This window comes from Ursus maritimus, unplaced genomic scaffold, assembly GCF_017311325.1.
Source record: "Ursus maritimus isolate PB19 unplaced genomic scaffold, ASM1731132v1 scaffold_26, whole genome shotgun sequence".
NCBI classification, from domain to species: Eukaryota; Metazoa; Chordata; class Mammalia; order Carnivora; family Ursidae; genus Ursus; species Ursus maritimus.
The window spans coordinates 29,350,911-29,365,931 of record NW_024425119.1 but is presented as its reverse complement, the minus strand read 5'-3'; the positions used below and the strand labels follow the sequence as shown (position 1 = coordinate 29,365,931).

Below are 15,021 nucleotides of genomic sequence, written 5' to 3'. Positions count from 1 at the left end.
GGGCCATTTCCATAGTTTGGCTATTGTAAATAATGCTGCTGTGAACATAGGGGTGCATGTGCCCCTTTGAATTAATATTCTTGTATTCTTTGGGTAAATACTCCATAGTGCAATTGCCAGATTATAGAATAGTTTTATTTTTAACTTTCTGAGGAACCTCCATACTGTTTTCCACAGTGGCTGCACCAGTTTGCGTTCCCACCAATAGTGCACGAGGGTTCCTTTTTCTCCACATGTCATCAACACCTGTTGTTTCTTGTGTTGTTGATTTTAGCCATTTCTGACAGGTGTGAGGTGATAGCTCATAGTTCTTTTGCCCGTTTTTATTTCGGTTTTTGTTCAATTGTCATTGAATTTTGACATTTATGTTTTCTGGGTATAAGGTTGTTTTTTTTTTTTTTTTTATTTCAGATACATGACTTGGAAATACTTTCTCCCAGTTGTATTTTATCTTTTGATTCTTTTAACAGTTTTTATTTTTTTTATTTTTTTTTTAAAGATTTTATTTATTTATATGACAGAGAGACAGCCAGTGAGAGAGGGAACACAAGCAGGGGGAGTGGGAGAAGAAGAAGCAGGCTCCCAGCCGAGGAGCCCGATGTGGGACTCGATCCCGGAACTCCAGGATCACGCCCTGAGCCGAAGGCAGACGCTTAACGACTGCGCTACCCAGACGCCCCTCTTTTAACAGTTTTTAATTTTATGGAGTCTAATTATAAATTTTTTCCTTTGTGGATTGTGCTTTTTGTGGTATATCCAAGAAATCTTTCTGGTCACTCACTCTAAGGTCACAAAGATAATCTATATTTTCTTCTAGAAGTTTTATAAGTGTCAGATTTTGTAGTTGGTCTGTGATCCATTTGGGATGAATTTTTGTATATATTGCAAGATGTGGACTGAGGTTTCTTTTAAAAGATATAAATATGTTTACATATATATATATACGTATACATATATATATATACGTATATATATGTGTATATATATATATACATATATATATACGTATATATATATATGTATGTATATATATATGCAATTGTTTAGGCACCATTTGTGGAAAAGACTATCATTTTGGGTCTAAACTGTTTTTGTGCCTTTGTTGAAAAGGAATTGATCACATATATGGGAGTCTATTTCTGCACTATGTACTCTGTTTCATTGATCTATTATTGGTCTGTCTTCATGCTAATCTCATACTGTCTTGATTACTATAGTTTTATATATTAATATAGCTTTATATTGAAGATTGCTAGTGTTAGTCCTCTGACTTTGTTCTTTTTCTAGTGATTTTGGCTATTCTAGGTCTTTTGCAGTCCCATAAATTTTAGAATCTATTTCTTTATAAAAAAAAAAAACTGCTGGGATTTTGTTTGAAATTGCATTGAATCTATAGATCAATATATGGAGAATTTTCATCTAAACAATATTGAGTCTTCTGACCCCTGACCTGACCCCTAACCCATTTATTTAGGTCTTCTTTAATTGCTCTCAGTTGTATTTTGTAGTTTTACTGCAATATTACTAAATTCACTCTTAGCTCTAGTAGAATATTTGTAGATTCATCAGATTTTCTACATATATCATGCCATCTGCTAATAAAGACAATTTTGTTTCTTCCTTTTCAGTCTGGATAACTTATATTTCTTTTTTCTTTCTTTCTTTCTGTATTGGTTAGAACTTCTAGTGCAGTGTTAAAAAGAAGTAAGAGTCAGCGTGTCCTGTTCTTGATCATAGGGGGGAGCATTTGGTTGTTCTTTCTCTATTAAGTATGGTGCAACCTGTAAGTTTTTTTGTTTTGTTTTGTTTTGTTTTGTTTTTAGGAATTTAATCTGGGGGGGTTTTATGTGGTTCTTTTTGAAAGGAAGGAAGAAGTTTATATTTTAATATTTTTAACACCATTTCTTTTTCCTGCTTATTTTTTAGAGTTATAATTGAGTTATATTGATAGTAATATAGAAAAATATATTGTTTTCAGGTATACAACATGATATATGTATATATTGTGAAATGATCACAAGTCTGGTTACCATCCATCACCATTCAGTTATAAATTTTTTTTCTTGTAATGAGAATTTTTAAGTTGTACTCTCTTAGCACTTTCAAATATACAATATGGTATTAATAGCTAGTCATCATGATGTACATTACATCTTCATGATTTGTTTTATAATTGGAAGTATGTACCTTTTGACCACCTTCACCCATTTCACCCATGCCAAACCCCCCATCTCTGGCAACCACCAGTCTATTCTCTGTATCTTTGATTTTGTTTTTTGTTTGTTTTTAGATTTCACATGTAAGTGAGATTATATAGTATCTGTTCACTGTCTTTCGCTCAGCATAATGCCCTCAAGGTCCATCCATGTTTTTGCAAACAGCAGGATTTCCTTCTTATTTATGACTGAATAATATTCCATTGTGTATATATTCCACATTTTCCTTATCCATTCATCCATCAACGGATACTTAGGTTTTTTCTATGTCTTGGGTATTGTAAATAATGCTGTAGTAAACATTGGAGTTTGTTTATCTTTTTGAGTTAGTGTTTTCATTTCCTTCTGATAAATACCCAGAAGTAGAATTACTGAATCATAAGGTAGTTCTAGTCTTAACTTTTTGAGGAACCTCCATAATGTTTTCAGAGTGTTTGTACCAATTTATGTTCTCACCAACAATGCACAAGAGTTCCCTTTTCACCACATCCTTGCCAACACTTGTTATTTTTTTGTGTTTTTGGTAACAGCCATTCTGACAGGTGTGATATATCTCATGGTGGTTTTGATTTGCATTTCCCTGATGATTAAGAATGCTGAGTACCTTTTCTGTATGTTGGCCATCGTATGTCTTCTCTGGAAAAATATCTGTTCGGATCCTCTTCCCATTTTTTAATTGGATTGTTGTTGTGTTTTGTTATTGAGTCATGTGAGTTCTTTATATATTTTGAATATTAACCCCTTGTCAGATATATGATTTGCAAATATTTTCTCCCATTCCATAGGTTGCCCTTTTCATTTTGTGATGGTTTCCTTTTCTATTTGATCTAGTTCCACTTGTTTATTTTTGCTTTTGTTGCCTTTTGTTTTGGTGTCATATCCAAAAACTCATTGCAAAGACTGACTTCAAAGAGCTTACTGTCTATGTTTTCTTCTAAGAGTTTTATGGTTTCAGGTCTCATGTTAAAGATTTAATGCATTTTGAGTTAATTTTTGTGTATGGTCTAAGATAGTGGTCCAGCTTGCTTGCTTTCTTTCTTTCTTTCTTTCTTTCCTTTTCTTTCTTTCTTTTCTTTCTTTCTTTCTTTCTTTCTTTCTTTCTTTCTTTCTTTCTTTCTTTCTTTCTTTCTTTCTTTCTTTCCTCTTTCTTTCTGCATGTGGCTGTCCAGTTTTCCCAACACTGTTTGTTGAAGAGACGCTCCTTTCCCCATTGTGAATTCTCAGCTTCTTTGTTGTAAATTAATTGACCATATATGTGTAGGTTTATTTCTGGAGTGTTTATTCTATTCCATTGATCTGTGCATCTTTTTATACCAATATCATACTGGTTTTTTTTTTTACTATAGCTTTTTAATATAGTTTTGAAATCAGAAAGCGTGATGCTTCCAGTTTTATTCTTCTTAAGATTAATTTGGCCAGTCAGGGTCTTTTTGTGGTTCCATATAAATTTTAGTATTGTATGTTCTATTTTTATGAAAAATACCATTGGAATTTTGATAGGAAGCATGGAATCTGTAGATTGTTTTGCGTAGTATGGACATTTTAACAATATTGATTTTTCTAATCCGTAAGCATGGAATATCTTTCCATTTATTTGTGTCTTCAGTTTCTTTCTTCATTGTCTTTTAATCTTTAATGTACAGATCTTTCTCTTCCTCAGTTAAATTTATTCCTAGGTATTTTTTTAATGCAATTGTAAATGAGTTTGTTTTCTTAATTCTGGTAGTTTATTATTGGTATACAGAAATGCAACAGATTTTTGCATATCGTATCCTACAACTTTACTGAATTCATTGATTAGTTCTAGAAGAGCTTTGGGGGAGTCTTTAGGGTTCTCTATATAATGTCATCTGCAAATAATGACAGTTTTACTTTCTCCTTACCAATTTGGATGCCGCTTATTTTTTTTTCTTGTCTAATTGCACCAACTAGGACTTCAGTACTATTTAGAATAAAAGTGGTCAGCGGCGCCTGGGTGGCACAGCGGTTAAGCGTCTGCCTTCGGCTCAGGGCGTGATCCTGGGGTCCTGGGATTGAGCCCCACGTCAGGCTCTTCCGCTATGAGCCTGCTTCTTCCTCTCCCACTCCCCCTGCTTGTGCTCCCTCTCTCGCTGGCTGTCTCTCTCTCTGTCGAATAAATAAATAAAATCTTTAAAAAAAAAAAAAAAGAATAAAAGTGGTCAGAATGGACATCCTTCTTTTGTTCCTGATCTCCAGAAGGAAAGCTTTAACTTTTCACTATTGAGTATGATGTTAGCCGTAGGTTTTTCAAAAATCTCCATTCAAGTTGAAGAACTTGCCTTTATCTCTAATTTTACAGAGTTTTTGTTTTGGTTTTTTACTCAGGAGTGGTTGTTGGATTTTATCAAATGCTTTATTCTCTCATTAAAATATTTTATGGTATTTATCTTAATTTTGCTAATATGGTAAATTACTTTGATTTTTAAATGTTATCCCTTCCTGGGATAAATCCCACTTGGTCATGATGTACTGTTACTTTTTAAAATTAGATTTGCTAAAATTCTGTTAAAGCAACTATGCAGCTATATTTATAAAGGGTATTGATTTGTAATTTTCTTTTCTTGTAATGTCTTAATCCAATTTTGGATTGAGAGTAATACTAGCTTCACATTGGAATGTGTTCTCTCTTCTTCAATTCTCTGAAAGTTTGATAATCAAACTTAAATGTTTGGTAGAATTCACCAGTGAAGCTAATTGGACCTGAAGTTTTCTTGTGGGAGGTTCTTAACTATACTCAGGGCCTTCAGAGCATGAGATTGAAACACTGCCTACTGCAGTAAGGAGGCTAGCTAGGTTCTTAACTATAAATTCAGTTTCTTTAGTGATACAGGGCATTTGGGGCTATGTACTCTTCCCAGCGAACTTTGGTAGTTTGTGCAGTTTGAAGACTATCCATTTCATCTAAGTCGTTCTGGTGGTCTTCATTTTTTTTTTTTTTTTTTTGTAGATGTTATCTGTTATTTCCCATTGCCTAAAGAATTTTTCTTTAACATTTATTCTAGTACAGGTCTCCTGGTTATTAACTATTTCAGCTTTTGTATGTCTGAAAAGGAATTTCGTCTTTGCTCTTGAGATTTCACTAGCAGTAGATTCCTAGGTTGACAGTTTTTTATTCCAGTACTTGAAAGTTGTTGCTTTTCACTTGTGTTTCTTCAGGCAAAAAATGATCTATCATCTTTATTGTTCCTCTGTGCATACTGTGTCTCTCTCCGCCCACCCAAGCTGCTTTTAAGGTTTTCTCTTCATCACTAATATTGAGCAGTTTGGTCACAGTGTGCTTTGGTGTAGATTTCCTTAGGTTTCTTGTGCTTGAGAGTTCACTGAGTTTCTTAAATTTTTAGATTTTTTACTTTTCATCAAATTTTGCAGTTTTGGTTGGATTTTTCAACCATTAATTGTTCAAATATTTTTTCTGTCCTTCCTTTGGGAACTTTTTACATACATATTTGGCTGCTCGAAGTTGTCTCATAGCTCATCCATACTCTATTCTTTTTCTCTAGTTTTTTTTTTCCCCTGTATGTTTCCTTTTAGATCTGCTTAGTTGCTATGCTTTAAATTCACTGATCCTGGGGCGCCTGGGTGGCATAGCGGTTAAGCGCCTGCCTTCGGCTCAGGGCGTGATCCCGGCGTTACGGGATCGAGCCCCACATCAGGCTCCTCTGCTGTGAGCCTGCTTCTTCCTCTCCCATTCCCCCTGCTTGTGTTCCCTCTCTCACTGGCTGTCTCTATCTCTGTCAAATAAATAAAATCTTTAAAAAAATAATAATAAATAAATAAATAAATAAATTCACTGATCCTTTCTTCTGCAATCTCATTTGGATTTGTTTGTTTTTTTCAGTTCATAAATTATCGTTTTCCTCTCTAAAAGTTAAATCTCAGTCTTTTTTTTATATCTTCTTTTTCTACCTAACATTTTCCATCCTTCCTCAAGATTTCTGAACATATGAAAGACTGTTAAAATAGCTGCTTGAATGACCTTGTCTGCTAATTCTCATATCTGTGTGCACTTCTTATTTGCATTCCTGGAAATTTTTCATTGAATGCCAGGTATTATGAATTTTTCCTTGTTGGATGCTGGGTATTTTTATTTTTCTGTAAATATTCCTGAGCTTTGTTCTAGGATGTAGTTACTTGAAAACAGTTTGATCCTTTCAAATCTTGCATTTGAGATTTTTTAGGTGGAACCAGAGCAGCGTTTATTCTAGGACTAATTAATCCCTACTTCTGCATTCTGTCTTCTCCACTCTGCTTGTGGAATTCCACTTGGGTTTTCCTTCAGCACGCTATAGCCTGAGAACTCTCTCAAGACAGTGATCTTTGACAGCAGTGGGGCTCACCTTGCTTGTTTTCCATCCCTGAGGGATCACTATCCATCATTGCTACATGTCCAGTTCTTGAAACCATTGCATGTTTTATCTGTTTTTAAAAGTTGTTTCAGGTGGTAGGCAAATCCAGTCCTTCTCACTGTTGAGTCATTATCAGTTTTGATAAATAATTCCCTAATAAATTCTCCCTGAAATTGTGTAAACTTACAACCCAGTAACATTGTGTCCCAGTGCCCATTTACATGCATCATCACAAAATTATTCTTTATTGTTTGGTTTTGTTAATCTAATAAGCAAAAAAAAAAAAAAAAAAAGCCATCTGTTTATGGTAGAAATTTTCCTGTTTTTTGAAATCAAGACTAAGAGTTGGTCATTTAATCAGTTACAGAGAAAAAAAATTTATACACACATACCACACACACACACAATTACACAGTTTGTCATAATCTTTCATAAAATATATCCATTATGTATCATCTGCAATTTTTAGTTTCTTTAAAGTGAAATGAGAACTTAGTGGCACTAATTCATCTGAGTTCAAATCCTTCTGGATTTTTACATTTTCCCTAGTCTTTTACATTAATTTTGTCCAAAAATAATTAAAGAGCTTTTTAAAGCTGTTTACCTTTTTCTAGTCTTTCCAAAGCATGCAGATCAGTTCTCAGAGAGACAGAACTCTTTTCACAGTTATATTTCATTCATTTTCAGAACAGGTAAATAAATTACATGATTACAGTAACAAGTACAGTTGGCCTAAATACATTGGTAAACACACCTAAGTTATCCTTGGAAAACATGTAACTCAACTAGTAGAAATAAGAGTTCAAAGTCCAATGTCTAGTAACCTAGCAGCTTTGAATCCATAGAGTTCACAGAGGGAATAAAGAATGTAGGTAATCCTGCAGGTCAGTTAAGTAGAGGCAGACAAAAGAGTTCTGTTGACTGTTTTTTTCTACTAAGATCTGTATCTCCTTAATGATTCGTAGGAGTTCTTTATCTATTCGTAATATTATATATAATCCAGTGTTACGCATTTTATGGCATCTTTCATCATGCAGGATTTAAAAATTCTTCCGAAGACAAATCTGTCAATATTTCTATTCATGGCATCTGTATTTTAGGTGTTTCTTTAAAAAACCTATCCCCATGTCTAGAATATTTTTTGGTTTGTTTTTTTTTTAAGATTTTATCCATTTATTTGACAGAGATAGAGAGAGAGAGGGAACACAAGCAGGAGGAGTGGGAGAGAAAGAAGCAGGCTCCCAGCAGGGGAGCCTGATGTGGGGCTCGATCCCAGAATGCCGGGATCACGCCCTGAGCCGAAGGCTGACGCCCAACGACTGCACCACCCAGGCGCCCCTAGAATATTTTGGTTTTAAAAGCTGTATAGGGGCACCTGGGTGGCACAGCGGTTAAGCGTCTGCCTTCGGCTCAGGGCGTGATCCTGGCGTTATGGGATCGAGCCCCACATCAGGCTCCTCTGCTAGGAGCCTGCTTCTTCCTCTCCCACTCCGTCTGCTTGTGTTCCCTCTCTCGCTGGCTGTCTCTATCTCTGTCAAATAAATAAATAAAATCTTAAAAAAAAAAAAAAGCTGTATAATTATTGGTTATTTCTCACTGCCCCTTTGCCTATGTTTGTTCCATGGGAAGAATAAGGATTTAAAAATATATATATATTTAACTAGTAATGAACTTTCTTTGTACATATAGGTGAAGAGAATTGGGCTAAAAGTTATGATGAAATTGGGCTAAAAGTTTCTATGATGAAATCAGATAAATGTTTAAATCTTTTCTATTTCCAATTTTAAAAAGCTGGGCATTATTATGCATGCTTTCATTTTCTAATATGGAAATACTTGAATTTTTCTTTTGTTACTCAAGTTGGGCTAGATTTCTACCATCTCTTAAGTTACTAATTTAATTATAAATATCATTTTGCTTATATATAGGATTAATGCTGTGCTTGCATTCTTGGCTCTTATTCTAAAGCTAGGACAAACACTGGTTTTGAGAGTAATGAAACATGAAAATCACACTGAAACCTAAAAATATATATGTATGGTAGAAAAATTTAAGAATTATGTTATAACCCAAGAACATTAACACAATCCTGCTAATATTTAGCATAGTGCTATAGTGTTTGAAGTTATGTATAAAAGACAATTACAGGGGCACCTGGCTGGCTCAGTCAGTAGAGCATGCGACCCTTGATTTCAGGGTTGTGGGTTCCAGCCCTACATTGGGTGTAAAAATTACTTAAAATATTAGGGGCTCCTGGGTGGCTCAGTCAGTTAAGCAGCTGACTCTCGGATTCAGCTCAGGTCATGATCTCATGGATCTTGAGATCAAGCCCCACCTTGGGCGCTAGGGGCTCGCCCTCTGCCCCTCCCCCATACGCACATATGCACATGCGCGCTCTCTCTCTCAAAAATAAAATAAATCTTAAAAAAATAATTACAAAGTGTACATAAAGATAAAAAATCTAAATCATAAACTTTTGAAACCAGTGGCAACTTTTTAATCCTTATTTTATTTGATTAGGACTCAGCCCATTTAACACGGTTGGTCTCTTTCTTCTTTTTGAAACTTTCTTCTTTTGGCCCAGAGTCTCCTGGTTCTTTTTCTATCTCTCTGGCATCTTTGGGTTTCTTCTGTGAAAAATTTATCTTTAACCTGTCCCTTAAATGTTCATGTTCCTTAGATGCCTTCCTGGGACTTTTCTCCCTCGACACCATCTCCTGACCTGTTTCATCCACTCCTACGACTTCCGTTCCCATATGATAAAGATTCTGATGACTCATAGCATCTCCAGCCCCTGTCTCTGCCCTGGGCTCCAAACCATGTGTCCATTTATTTCCTGGACATCCCCCTGAACTCAACATCAGCATTTCAAAAAATGAACACATTATCTTCTTTTGCTCTTCTTCTCTAGTGTCCAACACTCCTTCTAAACTTGTTCTTCCTACTGGATTGGATGGCAGGACCCTTGGTGGTTTGAGCGTTAATTCTCAGGAGTCACTCGGGGCAGGGTGAACCCAGCACCCTAGTTATCTCAGTGACCTTGGGCAAGATATTTAACCTCTCTTAGCCTCAGGATACCTACCTTTGAAGTTGAAATAATAGTCCTACTAGAAGGAATTGTGAGAATGCAGTCAGTGCAGTCAGATAATGGTACAATGCCTGCCCCGAAGTAATGAATCAGAGCATATTATTTCTTTGTAGGTGAGTGGTAGTTCACCCAAGTGGTGTGACACAAAAACTTGAACAGAGACTTTGAACTTTCTTTTATTCTTACCTCTCAACATTACTCATGTTCATGCAGTTTTTAAGATCTATTAGTACTGCTACTAAAAGTGTCTTGAATCTACCCACATCTTTCCCTCCCCCACTCAGTGCTACTATCACGATGTTTAATCCAGCTGCTTCCTGGTTCATTTCCCTTCCTCCATTCTTAACCACTTCTGATAGTCGCCTCAGAGCACCAAGGGAGACCTTTCCAATAGCTGCCCCCCTTGCCTGTGGGAGAAAGGACAAACCCCTTAATTTAATCTGCAAGACCGTCTAAAACTGACCTTATTTGTATGCCTGCTTCAGATCTCATCACTGAAGTATTGACTGCCATAACTGTCTTGCAGAATCTTATTATAAACTTATATGAATTCATTACTCAGAATTTGAGAAAGTAAGAAAAAAGAAAAAACATACCCACAATTCCCACTCTTGTTATCATTTTTGTTCTCTGACTTCTTAAATGCATTTATGTACATAGCTATACTCGAATATATAGCTTTGTAGGGGGTTTTTGTGTGATTTTTAAAAATATGCACAAATACATGCTTCTTGTTTTAAAAAAAATACAAAATAACAAGCTGCTTTCATAACTCATATGCCCTTCATTTCTTCCAAACTCCCTAATTTCATTTCCTTCTTTATGTCTGTGTTTGAATGGCAAAACATAGATATTTTATACAGTTCTTTTCAGGAACACTGTATCATAAGCACTTTGTCATAACATTAGCAATATTTTGCATACCTCATATTAATGGTGGCATACTAACGATGATAGTAGTAGCTACCGTGTGCTGAGTGAATACTATATACCCTGCATGCAGATTGTTAATCTTAGATAATCTCCATTTGACTGGTGAGGGAACTATAATGACTAATAAAATATGGGTCGGTTCTAACATTGCTCTGCCTCTCCCATGGAAACTTCAACATAAGGATATGTGACAATCATTAACCAGTCTTCCCTTTTGTTGGACATTTATGGTTTCAAATTTTTCACTATTATAAATAATGTAGTTACAATTATGTGTGTGTGCATTTCAATTTATTTCCTAGTGAAGGTTATTAGAAGAGAATATTTTTAAAGTTTTTGACACATATTGCCAATTGCCTTCCTGAAAGTTTATACCAATTTGCAGGGAGTGATTAATTCTAATGGGAAGAAAAGAGAGAAGGGGAGTGACATTTCACGGAGGTGACATTTGAGCCTGCTCATGCAAAATGAGTGGGGCTTTGCCGGAAGTGAGGCATAGTGGTCAGAGCGTTCCAGACGGGAAAGAAAAAGAGAGCAAAGGCACCAGGGCATAAGGGAGCTCTTGCCCCAAAGGAGTCAGTCTGTTCCCTCTGCTCATTTGCCACCAGAAATCCTCATCTTTTATTTTATAGTTGGCAGGAAAGAGAATCAGAATAGAGCCCTTCCATATATTTAGAAACCATCTCAAATGAAAGCTCTTTTGAAGTTCTGAGACATTCATGTTAGTCTGTTTCTTGTCTCCTTTCCCCAAAAGGACGAACAAATCCCCTGAGGATTCAGTATAACTGGGAAACACATGCAACCTCTCTGGTCCCATCTGCTTCCCTGAATTTAAAGGGGGCAAGGACAGTACATTTGATATTGGTCCTAATGAACAGAATCCGTCACCAACCGTCCTTCTAGTTATATCCAATAAGGAGAATATCATCAACATTTGATCTTGATTTTGTATCATTCTGCTTGATAAAAATGGATAAAAGTAATTAAAGTCTATTTTTCAATTTGGGCTAGGTGCTAGACACTAGAGACTCAAATTCTACAGTAACTAGAGCTGCAGCAGATTTCAGCCTTTATCTGAGCATGGTGTGTCTGCAGTGCCTTCTTTCAGGGCTGGAGCAAGTGCTGAAAGCCAAAGGGGTAGAGGTGACAGGGGAAGGAAAGCCTGTCTTCCGCCACCCCCCCCCCCAATCAGGTCAGTGGAGGCTTCCATATGCCACTTTGGCTAATTCTGTAATCGCATCTGGAAATGCAATATGGCCAGTAAGCCACTTCGCATCATATTTTGAAGAAGGCAACTTATAAATTATAAAGTAAGCAATAAAATATTTCTAAAGTTTAGACTACCTTCAGGACAAACAGGATTTTCTTTTCGCACCTGATGTTTATACTGCTCGTGTGAAGATTTAGCATAACTGGCATTTATGAAGTTTACAGAGTATACATTTAACCACTTTAAAACCTAACTATGAAATAGAAATTGATGGAATTAGGGAAACATGTGAGTTACAGTCTATTTTAAAATAAAGTGTGCCTTTCTGCTTTTAAAGAAGTGTAATAATGGAAATAGATGAAGTGAGCAAATAGATGATCTGTGGGACCAGAATTAATTGATAGCTAGGAAATCTTTCTCATTAGCGTTGTCACACAAATATATAAGAATGGCTCTAGACATAGCCCAACAAAATTGCTGTGACCAGTCTACCAACTGTGTCCTGTTCTGCAAACGAATGGCTCCTCTGAAGGGAGCAATAACTGGAAGTGGTCCTCCTCATTACTACCAGTGAAGCCTTAAAGGCACCAAAAGACTACTTCTCTCTCTCTCTGTCTCTTTTAAGGAGTGGGGGGGTGGACAGAAGGAGAAGAAGAGAGAGAGAATCTTAAGCAGGGCTCCATGCCCAACATGGAGCCTAATGGGGGGCAGGACCCCACAATCCTGAGATCACAACCTGAGCCTAAATCAAGAGTCAGATGCTTAGCCAACTGAACCACCCAGGGGCCCCAAGAGTATTTAATCTATTAAGGTTCTTAACAAGCTATTAATTGGAAAACATATATAAAACTCTTAACACCTGGAAGTGGGTAAAGGAAGCCTTATCTGTGTTTTATTATTATTATTATGGTTATTATTTTCAAGCCTTGACTTTTATTCTTGCCTTGCTAGTCTTCTTTCCAATCCTAACAAAGGAAGATGTCACATTGGAAGATTATGTCTTAAATACCATTTATCTGTCTATGAAAGGGAAGCTGGAGTTTGATGACACATAGAAAATATGAAGAGGTGTTATGGGGCCCCGGAGCATGAACTGTTGTGCAGTTAGGGCATCATTTGTAGGTGATGAACTTGATCTGAAAGGGAAACTCCTGCCCATTCACAACAACAGTTATGTCCTAAAAATTTCTGCATTAAGATGGTGAAAATGACTGAGATCTTTACCAAAAGTTCTTACTAAAAATTTCTGGGGTTGCCTGGGTGGCTCAGTTGGTTAAGCATCAGACTCTTGGTTTTGGCTCAGGTCATGATCTCAGGGTTGTGAGATCGAGCCCTGCATCAGGCTCCACACTCAGCCCTCAGTCCTCAACTTAACATTTTTCTTCAGCAACCCCGTGTCCACCTCTTGATTTTTTTAGATAATATTTGCAGCCTGAAATAGAATATCACTTTGCTCAGATTGCCATTATTGACCTCTTCTTGAACAACCATCCATTTCAGAATCTAAACCATCTATTTTTCTAACAGCTTTTTTTTTTTTTTTTTAAGATTTTATTTATTTATTCGACAGAGAGAGAGACAGCCAGCGAGAGAGGGAACACAAGCAGGGGGAGCGGGAGAGGAAGAAGCAGGCTCATAGCGGAGGAGCCTGATGTGGGGCTCGATCCCATAACGCCAGGATCACGCCCTGAGCCGAAGGCAGACGCTTAACCGCTGTGCCACCCAGGCGCCCCTAAACCATCTATTTTTCTGTTCCTTGTTCTGGCCCTTTCTGTAACAGACAGCACATTCTTCCTTGCATATTTGGATAGGAGAAATATTTTTAAAATAGCATCTCAAAAAGTGTAAAGTTATATTATTTGCTGAAATGAAAATGCTTGCATAATTTTTATATAAATCTTTTTAAATACCCAAAGCAATTGATCATAAAAATAGCTGGCATTTAGGATTAGTTTGCGTTGCTACTACTGTTGCTATGGTAAGTGAATCTTTATTTCTACCATTAATGAAGGTGAGATCTGTTTGTTTATATTGACTGTAAAATTCTGTCCTGGAAAAAAGCACTCATGTAATGGGCTGTTCGTCCATAAAACTCCTCATTCCTTGCATTCCCAAGTCTGTTCATCTTCATTATGCTTAAGGCTTTTATAACTTAACTCTTTCTATCCACTTCACTGTCATTTACCCACCTCCTGTCACTTTCCTTTCCCCTTCAATTATCTCCTAGGTTTCAGTCTTCTCAAATTTATTGTTAGCTCCTCTGTGAGAAGTACTGCCTTATAGCAGGTGTGTGCTGTATGCTGTGAGTCTCCGGTTGTGTCTCTGTTGTTGTTTGGTGGGAGTTCCAATCCACATTAGTGAACTTCATCTGTTCATTCATATTACAACCAATGTCTTTAACGCCACATCAGAATAAATACCTGAAATACACATCCGCTTCTTCCCCAGGTTAATCAGCTTCGTGGCATCCCCAAGCTGCTGCAGCTCCTAAAAGTTCAGAATGAAGATGTTCAGCGAGCCGTGTGTGGGGCCTTGAGAAACTTGGTATTTGAAGACAATGACAACAAGTTGGAGGTAGCTGAACTCAATGGGGTACCTCGGCTGCTCCAGGTGCTGAAGCAAACCAGAGACTTGGAGACTAAAAAGCAAATAACAGGTAGTGTTTATGGAATATGTAGAACAGGGTACCCCAGCTGGATATGTTATGCCATCTGTTTTTTCTTAAGCTTCCCAGAACCAATGATTGACGGGCTCATCATTATCTGAGAGGTGGCTTTCAAGGCACATTGTCACCCTGCTGAGTTAGACCACAGATTCAGGTCAAGTTTGAATTCCTTTTTTTCTGAAGGAGAAATTGTTTTGAGGCTTTTGCTCAGTATTTTTCATTAAAAACTGTGACTTTGACTACATGTTTTTAAAACAACTTTGCAAGACACGCTGCCTGGAAATCATGCATCAGTTTACTAACAGCCAGCTGTGTAGTTGAGGACGTGTGAGGTGTGAGTATTGTCTTGGGGTGTCCAAGGCATGCATTCTGAAGAAACTCAATAGGAACCACACCCAGTTATTTTTATTAATACTCAATAATCCACTCCCTGGATCTATTCAAAGAAAGCAAGTCAGGAAGTCAAATAGTGCCCGAACGTAGAGGGTCAATTTAATCAAATAGTCAGAATACAAGAAGTGTTGTTCCCCAATCTTTCCATT

General features: G+C 36.8%; 1 protein-coding gene across 1 annotated transcript in view; it reads left to right on the top strand.

Annotated features, from left to right (window-relative positions):
- The window catches only part of PKP2 (plakophilin 2), an 89,810-nt gene that overhangs the window by 27,711 nt on the left and 47,078 nt on the right, over positions 1 to 15,021 (top strand). The window contains exon 5 of the mRNA XM_040642332.1: positions 14,263 to 14,470. Coding sequence (XP_040498266.1) covers positions 14,263 to 14,470 — 208 coding nt within the window. The remainder of the gene's footprint in view (positions 1 to 14,262; positions 14,471 to 15,021) is intronic.